Raw genomic sequence first — 18,987 nt, 5'->3', positions numbered from 1 at the left:
TGAATGCATTGGCCAAGAAACTAGTGCCCTTCTTTGCAAGCATTTTTTTTTCTTTTAGCTGGTCTTCTAATTTAAGAATTTAAATTAATCTAACAAAATTCCTTATAATTATAGATCTTTTTTTATTCAAAATAATATCTCAATATGATACACATTTTTTTCTCTGTTCATTTGACTATATACAGAAGTGCAAAAAGACAACCTTCGTCCCTTAGGTTCGAACTCATAATCTGCAGCATTTCTGATTCCTCGGGAAAACAGACGCCTCTGCTTCCTCGCTCCTAATCTCGCTATCTATCGAACATCCGAACACCCGTCAAATCTCAATGCTCGTTTTGGCCTGACATTCAGGGCAAACTTAAGAAATATTCAAACAAAAACAAAATTACATATCTCTTTGAAATGGATACAGTAGAAAATAATTTTTACTCTAAAACATGGACAGTCTGAATTTCAGTACAATATAGTATTTTCAAACATGATCTCGACATGTTACAAGGAAAAATTTAAGTTGGTTAAAATAGTTTTTGTGTGTGTGTTTGTGTTTGATTTTTTTGTTGTTTTTTTCTTGTTAAACTCAGAGACCGCTGCCGTGCAGCAAATCAATTGATCTCGTTCCTCGTATCAAAAAGTCTTCTCATCAACAACAACAACAAAAAATTAACTGACAATGTAACACAACTGAAAAAGACATCCAGCTATATGAATGAAGTGAATATTTAAAACTAACACATTATCATTTATATGGTTTGAAAAAAAGTTATGAATGTCATTCTACCTCAACATCTACAACGGCTATATCAATGTTGTCAAGTAATATATAGTAAGGCAAAAACAAAACAAAAAAAAAAGAAAAATAATCTAAAACTACATACATCAAATAGATTCAAATTCTTAAGTAGTACATAACACATAAGTTCAATGAAATTTAAGAGAGTAATTGTTATTGTTACAGAGCGAGAGAGAGAAAAAAAAGATCATTAAGCGGCATGTGAGAGAACTATAAAACATCATTGGTGTTCTTTACCTGCACGGTGATTGAGAGTACATTTGATTGGGCGAGGACCCATTAACTGTAATCTAAGGCTTTGTTAGGTACATTACAATCGGTAAAGACACGCTGCTGTGAAAAACATAAATCAAGACACATGAATGAAAGATGATAAACCTTTTTCCTTAATTGTTTCAGCCTCTGCAGAGATGTCTCTGTATTCACCCACAGTGGATAAGTTTGAGAGAAAAAAAACAAACTGTGCTTTGGTTTCCATAGTCAGATCTATGCGTGGATGAAAACCTTTGTGTTTTTGCATGAGATACAAGGCAAACGTTTGAACGTGTTGTACTTCCTCAGAAAATCAAAAATGAAAGTTCACTTGGGATGGGATGTGAAATTAAAATATGGCGACTGGACAAATAATCGTTCAAGTGCACATGTGACCTACTAGACCTTTGGGCTTGTTGTTTAAAGTTCGCATCCACACATGGCTCAACAGTGCTTCTTGGGAGACACAGTTTAAGAGCTGCTCCTCTTTACAAGAGGGGGAAACATGGTAACGCAATGTCAATTGAAGCTACACCCTCTACTTTGCCAGGCTTTAGAGTCAATGGACTTGTCCAGCGACTTAATTCCAAGAAGGAAAAACAACACTAGTCTATGAAAAAGAGTTATGACAAACTTTAGAAAAACCCTCCATTACTGATTCTAAACAAACAAAAAGGAACAAAAAAAAACATCAAATACCAAACAAATTGATTTGGCAAGAAACCCACTTCTAAAACTGATTAATTTGAGAAAAGAAAAAGTTAAAAAACACTCACAATGGAGATTTTTAAAAACAAAACAATACAAAAAAAGGAAAAAAAAAGAGCCATACAAAACTTTTACCTTCGGTAAACAAATAACACTGCTGAGATAACACTCTGGTTTTAGCTGTATGGCCTTTATAGCACATAACGAGGTGAGAAAAGCTAGCCTGGCTGTGCTTTCAAGGTACACAGGTATGTTGGTTTACCCAGAACATTCATATGTCCAAGACCCTCATGTCAACATCTAGTTTCACTAGTAGCTGTAAAAACACAATACTGTACATGCCTAATTCATTTGGCGAATAAAATCCTGTTAAAATCATTGTGCCTTTCAGATTTCAATTCAAATTCAAGGTGCATGTTTGCATTACTCTTGTAAACGCTGAAATATGGCTATCAATTAAAAAAAATGAAAAATAATAATAATAATAAAGCAGAACAAATAAAAAAGGAAAGGAAATCTTGGTCTACTATTGTACCAGCACTTGATGTCGTCTCATGTAACAACGCTCTTGACCTTCTGTGCATGCGGTAATAATAATAATAACTAGAAGAAACTGAGTGCTATGATTCAATCCGACACAGAGGTATCATGTGAACGTTTCCCCCGCCGAGGGGGGGAGAGAGACACGCCGACCCTGGCAACAAGATATGCTCTTCTCTCAGCTGGATGTTGAATTTGACAGCAAATTCTTCTTGACATTGATATGTGGGAAGATGGCACAGATCATGTGTTGTACCCTTGATGTTTTCACGTGTGATGAGACGTGGCAGACCCTCCTTGTCCCACTGCTTGACATTCTGAAGGTTATGTACATAAAGGCTGAACTCTTTTTTTTTGGCTTGGACGGTGCCAGCACACATTCATTTGATCTGCAAGAGACGGTGGATTTAGCTTAAATCAAACTGATGGTAAAGTGTGGTTAGAAGCTCTGTGTGCATACAAATTCAAGGGAAACTTGAAGCAGATAAGATGAGTCACACAAATGGAGAAAAAAAACCAAACAACTTGTGATGAATAGAGAAAATGTGAGGGTTGAAATAGGAACTCACTGTTCTTGAGAGGAACTACATCTGAGTCAAGTACTTGTGACTACTCAGATGATCTGCAGATATTATTGGAATCTGGGGATAGAACAACAGACAAGAGATCAAATGAAGGATGCTGACGCGAAAACGGACAAAGCTGAGGCTGGCCGGCGCAAATAAGTACAGATCAACATATTTTAACATCATCTCCTCGCATTAAGATGAAGTTATTGCTGGAAAAAACAAAGACAAATATGACAAGCTGGGGAAAAAAAAGCAATTTGGCTACAGTTGTGGCACAACTGATGCAGACACTTCTGGATAGCAGGGAGAGAGGAGGAGTAAAAGGAAGGGAGACACGAGGTGGGAGTTTGGGGCGGGGGAGGTGGATGGGAAACTGTCAGTAAGGTGGCTTCCCCCATGCAAATCTAAGTCCTCCATGTTGTTGACCTGCACGCCTCGGTAAAATGCATAAAACTAGTCCAGGATGAAGAACAGCTGCATAATGGTTCATCTCGACTGTTCATCAATCTTGTTTAATGGAAACCTATGATTATGCAATGCAGCTTGCTGCTTACAAAAAAACGCCTCCAACAGAACTGAACTTAAACACGCAGCAAGTCATCTTACAGACTGATTTTATAACTTTTTTTCCTGACATTAATAATGAGTATGTCCAGCTTTTTAACACAAAGAATATGGTAAAGCTTTGCTTTAGGTGCTGGAAGAAGCAGCAGAAAAAAAAGAGAGGAAAAAAAAAAGCAAAGCACCAAAGGGCACAGATAGCAACTATTGCACAAGCTGTGCAAATGGCTCTAAAAATGTGGGGAAAAAACACTGCCTCATACATACCAATTGCATGTATTCGTTGGAAGTCAACTTTGATAAGGAAGAGTCCTCAAAATGGGAAAGGACAAAAATCGAGGTTACAATGAGGACACACATTAAAATACAATACAGCATGTTTTTGTTGTTGTTGTTGTTGTTTGCTCTTTTTAAACACAGGTATATAATCTAAGAAAAAGAGTTATAGTTAAAATGGACAAGTACTACTAGTTTATAGCACTGCTTGTGTTCACAAAACTTTATGTTGGACTGTAGTGTAGGCCAACAAGAGGGAGTCCTGCTGTTTACCCCTTGCATTAACACACAAGCATTCCCAGATTATCCATGTGCACTGAGATAGATAGATAGATAGATAGATAGATAGATAGATAGATAGATAGATAGATAGATAGATAGATAGATAGATAGATAGATAGATAGATAGATAGATAGATAGATAGATAGATAGATAGATAGATAGATAGATAGATAGAGAGAGAGAGAGGGAGAGACTGAGGAGGTAGAGGTGCAAACCTGATTGGTGGAGGCAGTTGCGAAGGGAACGCTTGTGGCAGATGTGGTGGCTGCAGACACAGTGGCTGGAGTACCACCGTGCATCATGGGAACTTTTTTGGAGGGAAAATCATGTAAGCAAAAAATATACAGGAGGAGCAGTGTAGCCACATACACACCAGGCAAATGAGGGAAGGAGAAGGAGAGAGAGAGGAGGTCAGAGAAGGGCTCGATTTAACTGGTTCCCTTTCTTCCCTCTGCCAGCACTGATAAGGATCAAACAGTCTGAGATCGCAGTCTGGCAGCAGCAACTTACTTCCATATTTGCATGTAATAATAGTAAACTGCTGCTGTACTCTTCCAGTAAAGAAAAACAAAAACTAGAATGTGGCAGAGGGAGACAAAGGTCACCACTCTAACAAACCCCCCTCAGTTTTGTTTAATGTTTTCAAAGGGTTTCTACAGGTGTCAGGTTAAACTAGCCAAAAGCCAAGTTTAGAACGAGCATGAGGACAAGTGTGGTCGAGCAATATATACGGCAGAGAGGTCAAAATAACGAAGCTCAGTTAAACCATGAGGATGTTTTTATACATGAAATAAACAACATTTATATAAAACATTATTTGCTTTTGCCTCAAATCACGGAACCAAAGGACTGACTCTCAGGTCACCAAACAAAAATGCTTACAAATTGTCTATGAACACAACAAAGTACATTTCACTAAAACTGCGACTCAAACAAACAACAACTAAAGAAGGAAAGCCGGGACCTACCAACGCTGGCTGCAGGTGTCATGCACAATATTGAGCCTGTCCATCATGCAGTGCAACAGGAAGTGGATTGGATAGGGAAGAGAAATCAAAACAGCCCATCACAAGGTTCATTAGAGCGAAGGGAGAGATAACGTGGGGGAAAAAAAGGTTAATATCTCTTGGACACAGACATCAGTGATTGGAAAAGGCGAAGAGGTAAACTCATCATCAGAAAACCAGTTAATTAAGTGAATCTACAGTTTCATCTTTGGTGCGAATGACAGAGTGAGAGCAGGGCTATGAGTGTAACTACAGAGCATTAAACATTACGTACATACTCTAAAAAGAAGTGAGAGGAACAGCAGATGTGTGCAGAAGCCAGACTCTTCAAACTGGTGTTTGTTACCAGATACCATTACCCAGCCCCATTCATCCCAGCCCAAGCCGAAGCCCCTCTTCGAAATATGAGTGATCACACCGTGAAAAGTCTAACAACCTACTAAAAAAAACAACTAAACTAATACAAATTATTTGGATTACTAGTATTCATACCTATCATCCTGGGCCTGCATTTAATATGGGGTGAAGGTAGCTATAAAGAATTATATTAAGGCAATTAGTTGACAGATTGAAATAGTAACCCATTTTAATACCTACTGGCCATGCAAAGCCGGACAAAGCATAAAGCACATTTTTTCAAAGCTCTCTTTTAACACTGAAATACACACATGCAATCCCTGCAAGCCTAGATTAAAATCTAGAGTTATCACTTGCCTATTTTTTTTTTTTTTAAATCCCTCTTTATAAAAGAAAAACAAAATCTGCTCTGTACTGCAATCTACCACTCTGTCCGACCCCAGCCAAGCAGGAGCCAGGTTAGACTGATCCAGGCATCCACTCAGTTGGTAAGAGCACTCGTTGTGGTCGCTTTGGGAGCCATACCTGATGGGAGGAAAGCAGCCTGCTGCTGAAACTGCATGCTGGCCAGGGCCTGTTGGTACTGGAGCATGCCGGTGTTAAACACGGCAGAGGCCCCGTTGGCCTTCTCCAGGGCTGCCCGCTTTGGCAGGGGAGCCATGACACTAGGGGCGATGCCCTGCCCATCCAGAAGGAGGGAGGTCAGTGAAAAGGAAAATAAAAAAGCCAGAGAGAGACAGAGGTTAAAAAAAAAAAAAAAAGAGGAAAAAGTAAGACAGAGAGAGAGAAAGAGAGAGAGAGGGTGTGTTGAAAGAGGCAAAAACAGGAAAGAAAACAAAAGAAGGTACATACGTTAGAGGACATCCGAGGAGCACTGTCACAACATCCTTGTGTGTACAACAATAACAATATCATTATATCATCAGTAGCAAGCAAGCAGCAGTCTGACACAAGTACTACACAAGCAGGAGCATGGTGCCTACTGGAGCTACTAGCTAACAAGCATTCATATGTTCATTACATTGGATTGTTAACTCTGCAGTCTTAAGGCTGACTAAGTGCAACATAAGCAAGCATTAACTATTAAAACAATAAGGCTGCTAACAAGTGGTGTAACAGGTAAGAAGCACAGAGAAAAGGGAGGCTGCACTGCTAGCTCCATGATAAACTGTGTAAGCATGTTTAAGTGATGGTTCACTCGCAGACAAAAACGTCAAAAATGGTCTTAGGCCAAGGGACGTAACTCAGAAAGCGGATCCCTGCTGTTTAAAAACCATGAGTGCTCTCGCGTGCGGGCTTCATCTTGGCTTGAGGCCATTCTTGAGGTCTGAATATCCGTGACAACATTTGGTGATGGAGTGAACTATCATTTGAACTGTAATAATCTGTTACGGTGGGATCACTCCTGTATGGTTTTAAAGGCTTTCCCTCTTAGCCCGCTCACCACCACCACCATCACCACCCCCACCCTTATCCATCTGACATGCACTAGCGACACAGACATGCACACATTTGATTGAGCTGCTCCACAACACTGAACACTGACTTAAGACGTTACACTGAAGCCATGCCACCGTTTATAGAAATTCTACTTCCTTAGCCCTCACTGACTGTTGTTAGAAAAGCTACGGGTGATGAACTGATTGTGGCTCCGAGAAAAATGACGCATTTAGACTTGGTGCTTGAGGTGATCTGTACAAGAAGAAAAGCTGTTTTGGATGCGACCGTTGGGTTTTTTTTGTAACCCCGGAAAGCCACAATCACTTTATCACAGCCAATCATGACAGATCAACAAGAGGAAAAGACAGACATTGCACTGAGACAACAACAACAGAAATAGCTAGGTATCATTGGTTAAAACACTGCGCTACAACAAAGCCACATGCCAAGCTAAAAGGTGAAAGGTCATAGTACCAGGTCAAAGGTTGCGTCGAGGGGTCGCTTCAGTGATTTGACAGCCGACTGAGTCTTAATTAGCAGGCAGCGAGCACATGATGGCAATGGGCCAATGGGGTTCAAGCGCATTAACATAAACCAGCAAGCAGAGGTGCATCATGGGGGCAGCAGTGCAGTTTGGGTATAGGTGAGAAAAACAAAAACAAATAAAAAAACAAATCATTGGAATGCAAATATACAAGGGGATAACAGGACTAAGGCATGCACAGTGTGGACACTAGCTCTACTGCTCGACAGTTAAATGATCATCAGGAATCGATGACAGCTACTCATCTACATTAGTCATTGTCACACAGAGATGGATGAATATAGCGAGGAGAAAAATTATTCAACCATTACTGTAAGCGATTCTCAGTGACTGAACAGGAAATCATATGGAAGCACATATTCACAGGTTTCCATTTCACTGTGCACATCAGTCAGGTTCACATTGCAACGCTTCACCCCGAGCTTTCTGTTTCGCTACGTCAATAAAAGCATGTAGAAAACACTTTGATCAGCACTATTATTCACCCGTGCTGTTACTGTAAGACAGGACTGAAAGCACAATGAATCCTTTATAATAATGTCAAGAGGAAGAGAAGTTATAGGTAAGGAAGCACAGAAACAATGGAGTCACAATTAAGGCCAGGCCATCAGAGACAGAGACAGAGAGGAACTGGACTCTCTACTCGTGTTCTGCGATGATAGAAAAAGGAACAACAATCAAAAAAAGGCTTAGCATGGGAATAACGAAGCTACTAATGCACTATTGTCCGATCCTTCTTCTTATCATCCAGATATGAGCAGGTTTCACCTACATGAACATGCAGACCTTTAAGGTTGGCCTGGCAAAAGCAGAACTGAGAACGCTACATTATACCAACCAGGAAGGTTACGCAAGTTGAGTACGAAACACAGAACACATCTGCTCTACAGTCGCTAACCCTAACGTAAATATAAAGCCAGTTGTGTGGGTGGTAAATGAGTGTGCTTCTGCAGACTGCTCACCATGGCTGCGGCGGCTGTGGCCTGGTTCACCTGGTGCTGGGCAGCCTTTATTTTGGCCTGCAGGTGAGCCGGCGGGTGAAAGTACTTGCACTTTTCTCGGGAGCACCGACCCTTGATGTAGTCCATGCATACAGTGACGGTGTTGTCGTTGGTGTCGATCATAGTGCTGTCTGCGGGGTGAGCGAAGCGACAGTCGTTCTCCCCCCGAGAGCAGTTGCCCCTTTGATACTCCCGACAGACCTACAGACAAATGGGATGAGGCGAATGATAACGTGCAGGCTCCATGTCCAAATTCACCACCGCGGGAGAAAACGTTGTACAGAATATTTATATGAGATTTCTTTATTTATTTTTAATTCAAACCTTATTTAACCAGGAAAAATAAGACCTTTGAGATAAAAAAAATCTATTTTACAAGAGTGTCCCAGCTAAGAAAAGGCTCAGTCCAACAATAAGTCGCATAAAAAACTAACACACACACACACATCTGCCAAATCCACCCAGGCAAAAAATAAAACTAAAACACAAAAACAACCAAAATCTATAAAGTTCACTGTCAATAAAAATGATGACCTTAGTAAAAGTAATAGTCTATGTCCAGTTCACTTAAAATTGCCTTAAATTCAGATTTGCACAGAACACAGAAAAAAAATCCTGTTTTATGCACTAAAATCTCAAATATTAATATTATAATACAAATTGAAGTAATTTGATCTAAACCAGTTAACCCGTGAAATTATTTCAGCCTGTGCTGAGCCTTCCTCTATCCATCATCACAAGATATATCTGGATACTTCCTGTTCAACTATTAGTGAGATCCTGTAATGCATTCAGAAAGGTCCACACTATGTTGAACCATTTCTACATTAACACAAATACGTATAATCTCATAATACATTTTATCCCCTATACACAGCTATGTGTTGCATCTCAGACATTTGTAAGTACGAGAGACACCAGAGGGCAGCACTTTCTTTTAAATTAGGCACACATAACGGCTGTTGCTTTCCTGACATCAACTCTGCCTTACTCCTGTGAGCGTTTCAGCAGTGTGTGACTGAACATGCTTTATACCGCGCTATGCTACTTTTGTGACATGATGCTATTAAACACACAAAACTGCTATTTTAAATGGTGGCTGTGTGATATTGACACATAAAAGGTGCTATTTAACGACAACGTGACAAAAGTGTAATTTTAGTGCGGTTTGTATACGTTGAGCGCTGATTATAGCTTCAGCACTCTCTTCTAAATAACACGCCTCTGTTGTTATGCTCGTCTTGTGCCATTGTGTGAAACGCAATGAGCGAAAGCACCATCTCCACGGGAACTTAATTGAGATGCAGTTCATCAGGATTATACGAGTGATAAACCGATGACATTTCATCACAGTTTATCAACCTGTTTTTTATTTTCTTTCAGTTTGGTTTCTACTTTGCATAATTGCACCAGCTATTATAATTCAATTCCGTTTCAGAAACTGTTTATGCAAATCAAGTAAGGGCACCATTATTCTTATGCTTGTTAAGCTGCTTGCCATCAATATATGTCTTGTTTACAGGCTCATTATCATTGAGGTTAACTCTACTCTGACTAACAAAGAGATACACCACGAGGAAGAGTTTGTAATGGAAAGTTTTTCATAGAAGAGATGAGATCACACTCAGTCAGTTTGTGTTTTACCTCAAGTCTGTCTGTTCTCAGCAGTTTCTGGGCTGCAGCGGCAGCGTTGGGGACTTGGCTGACTGCAGGGCTGGAGGCCATGAGGACAGGGGTGCTGGGCAGGATCTCTGGAGGCATCAGGCTTGGTGACACAGGGCTTAAGTAGGGATTAAAGGCTGCAGCTGCAGCTGCTGCTGCGCTTGCATTGGTGGCCAGGCCTGGTGTCACCGAGAACATCGGCTGGAGCAAAACAAAATAAAGGCAGAGGAATTAAAGGACAGCGGGGAGCGCAAACTGCGATCTTTCCGTAAAGACACGCACTGACATGAAGGGGACTCAAAAGACGGGAAAGAGCCACGCAGACAAGAAGGAGCCATATATGTGTGAGCTTTTACATGTACGTAATCTCACCGTGGGCAGTAGCTGTGGTATGTTCATACGTGTGTGTCCTCTCACCATAGGTGGTAGCTGCGTGCCAGGCATCATGGCATTGGCGAGCTGCATCTGTTGGGCGAGCATGGCCATATTCTTCTGCTGGATCAGATTGTTCCTGCCATTGATCTCCAGTTGGGTCTTTAGATGGGGAGGAGGGTGCAGGTACTTGCAATTCTCCCTGGAACAACGGCCCTGAGAGGAGTGGAGAGAAGTGACAGCATTTAACGCCAGATTCAGAAAGATGCTTATATGGCAACAGGGTACAGACAAACATTATTGACTTTATATTGACTTTAAATTGATCAGCTGGAGTAGTTTGCCTGTGCCAAAAATTCGCAGATTTCAGCGTTTTAAGGTTTATGGCAACATTCTTTTATTGGAATTGACGCTGATTTACATCAACAGTTATTGGTGCCTAATGTCTTGGCAGCTACCAAACTGGCCGTTATAAAATTTGTATAGACATCCATAGTCTTGAGTAACAACTGTGAGGATCGCCAGCTCCTGTACGATTGTCACGATGCCAAGGTTTACCCAGGTAATTGGCCTAACAACCAAATACCTGCTAAACTAATGTCATTCCTAACACTCTCGGCTTGGTGAGGGTGCTAAACATTATATCAGCATTACTTCAAGGCTTGGCAGACTAAAAAAACCAAAAAACCTCTCATTATTCACAAGGGGTCACCACAGCAGCATGGTGTGTTTGATTTGGCAGAATTTTTCAATCCAGACACCCTAAAGGGATTTGTGTCTCCTCGTAGATCTAAACAAGCTTTCACTTGTAAACCTTGTAAACCACTACACTGCGCACCACCTTTTGCATGTAACAATAAAATATGAAAAATGAACACATGGTGCATGTTCAATCTAGTTACACCATGACCAGATGGCGGCGCGCACAGACGCAGCGGCCCGGAGCTCCTACACTTTTGTCGGGGACCAGGAGGCATACAGTGCTGCCAGGGCCAACCTGAGAAGAGGCATCAAGACTGCCAAGCAGCAGCACAGGAGGCGTATCGAGGCCAGGTTTGAGAACAACACAAACCCAAGGCAGGTCTGGGAGGGCATCAGGGCTATCACGGACTACAAAAGAAGAACACCATCACCCTCAGCCGACAGTTCTACTCTGGCTGAGGATCTAAATCTCTTTTATGCCCGTTTTGATAGGGAGAACACCGACCCTGTCCTGTCCCCTCTCCCCTCAACCGATCCTGCTCCAGTCCTGAGCACTCATGAGCTGAGGCGTGTGTTCCGGAGCACTAACACCAGGAAGGCGGCCGGGCCGGATGGAGTGCTGGGCCGGGTGCTAAAAGACTGCGCTGCGGACCTGGCGGACGTCTTCACCTCTATATATAACACCTCGCTGTCCTGTTCACTGGTACCATCCTGTTTCAAAGCAGCAACCATCATTCCCATCCCAAAACAGTCAAATGTCACATGTCTGAACAATTTCAGACCTGTGGCACTCACCCCCATTCTCGCCAAATGCCTGGAGAGACTGGTCATTAAACACATCAGAGCTGCTTTTCCACCATCCCTGGACTCGCACCAGTTTGCATACAGGGAGAACCGGTCAACCGAGGATGCGATCGCCACAGTGCTGCACACATTACTGAAGCACTTGGAACACAGGAACACCTATGCACGGCTCCTCTTTGTAGACTACAGCTCGGCTTTTAATACCATCCGGCCATACAAACTCCGTCCCAAACTCCACCAACTGGGACTTAACTCCTCTCTGTGCAACTGGATTGTGGACTTCCTCACTAACCGTAGACAGAGTGTCAGAGTGGGTAAGAACACTTCTTCCACCCTTGTGGTCAACACCGGTGCCCCTCAGGGGTGTGTTCTGAGCCCTCTGCTATACACTCTCTTCACCCATGACTGTATTTCCTCCTGCGCGTCCAATCTCATTGTTAAGTTTGCAGATGACACCACAGTGCTCGGACTTATATCCAACAATGATGAGACAAACTATAGGACAGAGGTGCAACAACTAGAGTCATGGTGCCACGACAATAACTTGGTCTTAAACACCAAAAAGACCAAGGAGATCATTGTAGATTTCCGGAAGAGGGGTCATAACAACCATCTGCCTCTCTTCATTGGCAGTGAGGCGGTGGAGAGGGTGAGCAGTTTTAAATTCTTGGGGGTAACTGTGACCGAGGACCTGTCCTGGGGCAACCATATCACCTCAGTTGCACGGAAGGCCCAACAGCGCCTCTACTACCTGAGGAGACTGCAGAGCGCACACATTCCCAGATCTCTGATGTTGAACTTCTACAACTGTGCCATCAGCAGCGTTCTGACGTATGGATTTCTAGTGTGGTTCCCCAGCTGCACCAAGGCCGATCAGCAAGCACTCCAGCGGGTGGTGAAAGAAGCTGGCAGAATTATTGGAACAAGTCTGCCAGAGATCAGTAATATCTTCCCCACTCGCTGTCTGAGGAGGGTGCACAGTATCCTGTGGGACCAACATCACCCTGCGCGCCACCTTTTCCATCTGCTGCCCTCAGGGAGAAGGTACAGGTCTATACAGGCCAGAACATCCAGACTGGCCAACAGCCTGTATCCACAGGCTGTGAGGCTCCTGAACTCTCTGCCCCCCTCTCACGGACAATAACCATATCCAACTTCTTAATAGCAATGAACTGGTCTGCATTGGTGCATCATATCTTTATTCTCTTCCCCCTCCTGCCCCCCCCCCCCCTCTTTCTTAAATAGATAACTATCATATCTGATATCATATCTCACAGTACAATAATATTGAATGGGTTGCATTGTTGTATTTTGTCATGTTTCTCAGGTCTTTGTCTGAATTTCTACGAACATTATTGCTAAGGATTGTCTTATTGCATTGGAGTCACACTGGGTTAAATATGTACACTTGGGTTTTAAGGGGTATTTATTATTTTCTTCTTTTTTTTGGGTTGTATGGAAGCCCCAAACGCAATTTCATTGTTCTTGACAATGACAATAAATAAATAAATACTAAATACTAATACTAGTGAAATCCTGCATCCTTGTTTATAGCTACTTCAACGTCAGACACTCAGTTTCACATTGGGTCTGGCCTGAGTCTATCACTAATTGTTAACAGCTTGCTATTTCTGCCAGTCCCAGCTGGGACATGTGTGTATGTGTACACTAGCCCCAGGAGGTCAACTGATGCTGCGCTGCTTTTCTCCAGACATCCAGCTTGGCTACATGTCTAAATGGTGCTAAAAATACCGTCCACTCATATGATCTGTCTATATTATATCAGCAGTCATCCGGAGGTCACGCTTCAAAGCCTCTGAATAATAATCTAAGACAGGGATCCCTTTCTGCTGCCTGTTGCGAGTATCCAATTATATATTCAGTCTGGAGAGGAGTAGTCTAGGAAAAGGTCTGACACACTCAAGCGCATTCTTGTGCAGGCAAGAATGCATATGCATTAATGCATGCACATTGGGGTCAGGTTCCTCTAACAGGTGGCAGATGTATGTCACGCAAACATGAGAGCGCGCACACACAAAACACGTCCGCAGTTTAGGAAAGGCGCGTATTTCCTTTCAGCTCTGCGGTACAGCTGATCTGACTGTGCTCTCCCTCGCTGACAGAGCTGACCCCACTGGGATTCATTTCTATACTCTGTCATGACTTCATCTCACTTTTCCATCTCCTTTGCTTTCACTGACACTGGAGCACCGGACAGGTGCAAAGGAAACAGGAAGGAGCACTGAGGGGAAATTTAATGGCAGGGGGTCCTTTTGAAGGTATTTTGTTGTATCCACTTGTCTGAAATTGTGATCTCAAGTTCTACTTGGAGCTCCTTTTAAAATGACAGCAGATTGTGTTGCAGATAGCTGGTTAAGAGCAATTAAGACAGATGCATGGACTATGACTACCTACACGTCTCCCTTATGCTCTGTGCCTGCTATCTTCTCTTCTGCTTAGATAACAAAATGGAGCGCACAGATAAGGGGCCTGATATTTTCATTATTTCTCTTTTTATATCAAAAATCTGATGAACAGCTATGAGACAGCACTGTGTCATTCAGAAAATGTGTTAAACTTGCTATGAAATTCTAGCAGTGATAGCAGAGAGTAAAGATTTGCTAAAGTTGAATAAAAATGAACATAGGACTCATTTATTTAGTGAGAAGACAAACAGACACAAAGACAGAGCCATAAAAATGGCTTATGCAGATTAGCTATTCACATTTTATGTCACACAGTGTCAATGAGTCAAAAAATGTGTGGCTATTTCCTAATGCGCAGGGCAAAATAGATGTTTGAATCAACTTAAAAGTTTCATACTGATCTAAAACACATTATACTCTTTTTCTTTTTTTGTTTTTATTCCTTTCTGTCATGATCCTGGGTCTGTTGACCCAGCGTTTTGAGTTTTAGTTTATGTAAGCCCATCAGGTTTCCTAAGTTCATTTGTTATCATGCCTAGGTGTTTCTAGTTCTTATTATTTCCCCCTCGTGTTTCCAACTATGTTAAATCTCCCCTGCTCTTCATGCGTTTCATGTCTGTGTCTTACGTTGTCAAGTTCGGGTTGTCATGTCTATGTCTCTTTATGTTTCCTGTTTTATTGTGAAGAGGTCTGGTGTTTCTGTGTTCATCGTGTTCAGTTTTACTCTCCCACGGTGACGTCATTATGTTCATGTGTGCCAGCTGTTTCCCCATGTGTTCCCACTTCCCTCATCATCCTGTGTGTATTTAGTCCGTGTGCTTTCAGTCATTTGTTGTCAGGTCGTCTGCTCATCCATGTCTCATCCCCAGGTACCCATGTCAGTTCACTATGGTTAAGCTTTTTCATGTTTTGTTATTAGTTCACCCAGTTTAGGTTATTGTTTAGTTTTCACCGATGCCCGATTATTTTTACCCTCATTGCTAGCCTCAATAAACGGCTTGTTTTGTTTATCCACACTACGTTTTGGTCTGCGTTTGAGTCCTCCTCTGCAACACATACGGTCTGCCCCAGCCAGACCGTGACACTTTCATCTTTTATATAGATGTGTCTTTGAGCAACTGTTAGCCCATGTGCTCAAACATCTAGGACAGGCCAGGCTATATGTTAGCTGAGCTGGCCTCGACAATTCTGACACATTCAATTCATTCATTTTGAATTCGCATTCAGTTTTATTTATATAGTGCCAAATCACAACAACAGTCACCTCAAGCTGTTTTATATTGTAAGACAAAGACTAAACAACCCCTCATGAGCAAGCACTTGGTAACAGTGGGAAGGAAAAACTCCCTTTTAATAGGCAGAAACCTCCATATAATCAGCCCAAGGGAGGAGTGGCCATCTGCTGTGACCTGTTAGGATTAAATGCAGAGTGCTGTATAAACACAAAGTCAGTGGAAAAAGGTGAATGAAGAAGAAACACTCAGTGCACCAGCAGCCAAGGACTATTGCAGCATAACTATGGAGGATTCAGGTCACATGATCCAGCCCTAAATATATACTATCAAAAAGGAAAGTTTTAAGTTCTTAAAAGTAGTGTCTCCAGAAATCTAAACTGGGATAGGCCTGAAAGCCTCCCATTCTACTTTTAAATGCCCCAGGCACCACAAATTAACCAGCAGTCTGAAAGTGAAACGCTCTATTGGGGTGATATGGTACTATGAGATCTTTAAGATAAGGTCTGAATATTCAAGACCTTAAATGTGAGGAGAAGGATTTTAAATTTGGCACTAAGGTGTGTGTTCAAAAAAAGAGGAGCTGAAAGCAGGTTCTAATAGCACTCATCCAGAGAGTGACAACAACATCCAGAGAGGGGAGGGAGAGTGTGTGTGTGTGTGTGTGTGTGGGTGAGGGTGAGGGGTAGGTGAAGCGGGGTGGTTATAAAGGCATAAAAGATCATGTTGCGCTCACCTCATATGACCTCAACCGTCAACTGCTGGATTTGTTATTGCAGTTTTGTATATGGACGTGTTTTTGTGTTAAGGCGGGCAGAAAATAAAATGCTGCTTTGATTTTTAGTTCAATCATTTTGAGAAAAGAAAATGTCATCAACCATCACTAGCAGCCATTTTGAATTTAAAAAAAGCAGGTCACATAAGAGAAAGCACTCTGATCGCATGGAGAGAGAGACGGAGAGCGTAAAATGAAAGTCATGGTGACTCAACGGCTGTAACAGTGAAATTTTAGAAGTTGCAGAAGTGATCAGTTTAGACCATTGCGAGCTGTCGCAAGCAGGGTGGGAAGAAAAAAAGAAAAGAGATGCAGACAGGGATGAGAGGAAAACGTAGCCCCTCGCGTCGTGTTTTTGTCTGTTACTGTGACATCACCAGCCTCGAGGAGCAGCTACAGATGGTGTCCACGGCAACAGAGCAGTCAGACACTTCTCCTCTAATACACAGTGACTCCTGAAATCCGCCCGATCGCTGCCAGAGAGAGAAGCTCGCCAAAGGAAACGCTACAGATAGAGCTTGCCCTGCAGCCACGACTAGTTAAGGAGCATCTTTCACTGCTTGTCTGCGTTTCCATCGCGAAAAAATTCAAACTATGTCGACGAAAGATAGATACATCACCTCCGATAATTCTTATCACTGACCAGCTCTTTCGACTCCACCATGGGATCTCAGTCTGAGCAGGACATTGCACTGTCTCATGATAATGACGGGATTTAAGGATAATTATGCAAATCAAACGTGGGCTGGGCTATGGAAGCTTCAAATTCTTCTTTTTAGGGATTTTTCATAATACCTGATAATGAGTGAATAGATGAGTTTGTCACTGCTTCATGCAAGACATGTAAAAACAATCAAAAATGATTCATCCACATCATTAGCTGTTTCCCTCATTCTCTTTCCCTAGAATCAGTGTAGGCTGATGAGCAGAGGGCATATTTGTCTTCATTGTTCAAAGTGTGTTTCAGGAAAGTGCTTCCAAGTTCAGGTGATAAGAACTATGAGGGGGGTTAAACTACATATTATAGGTCATGATTTAGTAGAATAATACGACGTTAATACAGCGGGGCTTTTTCACCAAGCAGCCGCTGCACTACTGAACTTTCCCTGCCTTCTTTAAGTTCAATCCAGGCCATGTTTTATTTTAATAGTGAGAGTCTGCACTTCCCCCGGTGAGCTCAGACTTGCCAAAATCCAGGCCAAACTGGGAACAATAATCCCACTGGCTACTGGGCAGGCTGTTTGATGATAAGTTGCAATAACATGTCCCACCCTGAGCGCACTCTCTTCTAGCTCTCTGTCTCACACTCGTAGACACACACCCAGCTTTGGTGATTGTGTGGGATTTAAACAAACAATGAACCAATGAGTAAAGAATGCTGGGTGGGGCTGTATCCCATCCTTTTAAGGAGCACACGTGAAGCATGCAGCAAGATGTTGCACTGTGCATGTGCGCGAGCCAGCAAGAAGGAGGGAAACACGAGACAGGTGAAGAAAAACGTCTCTCCCGTGAAGACTATAGTTAAAAGTATTCAGTAAAATGGGGGCTTTTGTATCCATTTGACTTGCAACCTTTAAATATAGTTTGTTATAAAAGTCTGAATGGATTAAGGCCGAAAAACCAGATCATCTCTGAACTGCTGCTACATTATGAACTGTCCACACATGTCTTAGACGAGCCAGCTATTCTTGCATGTGGCACAGCTAAACAGCGATATGCAGCATTCAGTTATAATTCTGCTCTTTTCAGGAAAACGCCTGCAGAAAACAGGTAAACTGTAACTTCAAGGTCTTTTAAAGTGAGGCTAAGGAGATTCCTAGCTTTATTGTTTTTGGTTTTATTTTATTTTTCTAACATATTCAACATGGTCACTTGATTGTTTCAGTTTTTACTGTCTTATTTCTGGTATCAACGTTCTGATTTAGTGACAGCCCTACTTGGTAGGTTTACATTTCGTATATGTCAAGATGCAAACATCAGCGGAACCACTCAGTCTCCAGTTTATTAAACTTTTTCAAAGATTCCCCTAAAGGTTAAAATTTAATCAACTGAAACAGTGATTCTGTTTGGACTATATTTAACCCAGACTAACTATATGTTTGCCAGATGCTAGTGAAATAGGAGCTGGTCTATATTTTTTATAGTTCAAATTTTGTAATTTAAATACATCACAATCACTTGAATTCATTTTGTGATCTTTTGGTATGGTGGCCCTGAGAGGTAAAATGCCACTAAAGAACACAAAGCACAATGGACGTGGTTTTGGGGAGACAATTACGTGACTGATGAGCTACAGAAGTGACAGAAACCAAAGCACGTGAAAGACTGCACTGAGACACGTTTAAAAGAAGCAGAGGACTCATCTGAGATGTGTGTTTTAATCACATGACTCAGATGATACTGTAGACACATGTTTGCTATTATCCGTTTACTGTTAGCTTGTCATTTGCGCAGCTGGTCGATCAACACTTCTGTTGTATTTGTCCTCTCAGGGCCACTGTACTTTGGCCCCCTCAAAAAAATAACTGGAAACTCTGCAGCATAATTTCCTGAGGACATCAATCTGTCCAAACCTTTTACTAAAAAAATAAATACCTAAAAACAAACACACAATATTCTAGTTACTGCAGCCTAACCCATTTGAAGCGTGACCGTGGATGTATTTATATCCTGCATACCGTTAACC

General features: G+C 41.9%; 1 protein-coding gene across 27 annotated transcripts in view; it reads right to left on the bottom strand.

Moving 5' to 3' along the window:
• Nucleotides 1-1,366: 1,366 nt before the first annotated feature.
• The window catches only part of mbnl1 (muscleblind-like splicing regulator 1), a 41,379-nt gene continuing 23,758 nt past the window's right edge, over nucleotides 1,367-18,987 (bottom strand). For 3 of the 27 annotated variants that reach the window (XM_026150847.2, XM_026150845.2, XM_026150846.2), the window contains exons 3-12: nucleotides 10,363-10,578; nucleotides 9,973-10,191; nucleotides 8,290-8,529; nucleotides 7,258-7,311; nucleotides 5,869-6,022; nucleotides 4,948-4,983; nucleotides 4,195-4,286; nucleotides 3,688-3,732; nucleotides 2,860-2,931; nucleotides 1,367-2,679 (exon numbers count right to left, since the gene is read on the bottom strand). In XM_026150847.2, the coding sequence (XP_026006632.1) occupies nucleotides 2,875-2,931; nucleotides 3,688-3,732; nucleotides 4,195-4,286; nucleotides 4,948-4,983; nucleotides 5,869-6,022; nucleotides 7,258-7,311; nucleotides 8,290-8,529; nucleotides 9,973-10,191; nucleotides 10,363-10,578 (1,113 nt within the window). In that variant the 3' untranslated portion in view covers nucleotides 1,367-2,679; nucleotides 2,860-2,874. Of the gene's footprint in view, nucleotides 2,680-2,859; nucleotides 2,932-3,687; nucleotides 3,733-4,194; nucleotides 4,287-4,735; nucleotides 4,984-5,868; nucleotides 6,023-7,257; nucleotides 7,312-8,289; nucleotides 8,530-9,972; nucleotides 10,192-10,362; nucleotides 10,579-18,987 lie in introns of those variants that run through there. The other 24 variants (XM_080293104.1, XM_080293103.1, XM_080293091.1 and 21 more) reach the window with 23 other exon arrangements.

The sequence above is a fragment of the Astatotilapia calliptera genome, chromosome 18, assembly GCF_964374335.1.
Source record: "Astatotilapia calliptera chromosome 18, fAstCal68.1, whole genome shotgun sequence".
Taxonomy (NCBI): Eukaryota; Metazoa; Chordata; class Actinopteri; order Cichliformes; family Cichlidae; genus Astatotilapia; species Astatotilapia calliptera.
This window is presented reverse-complemented; position numbering and strand designations above follow the sequence as displayed.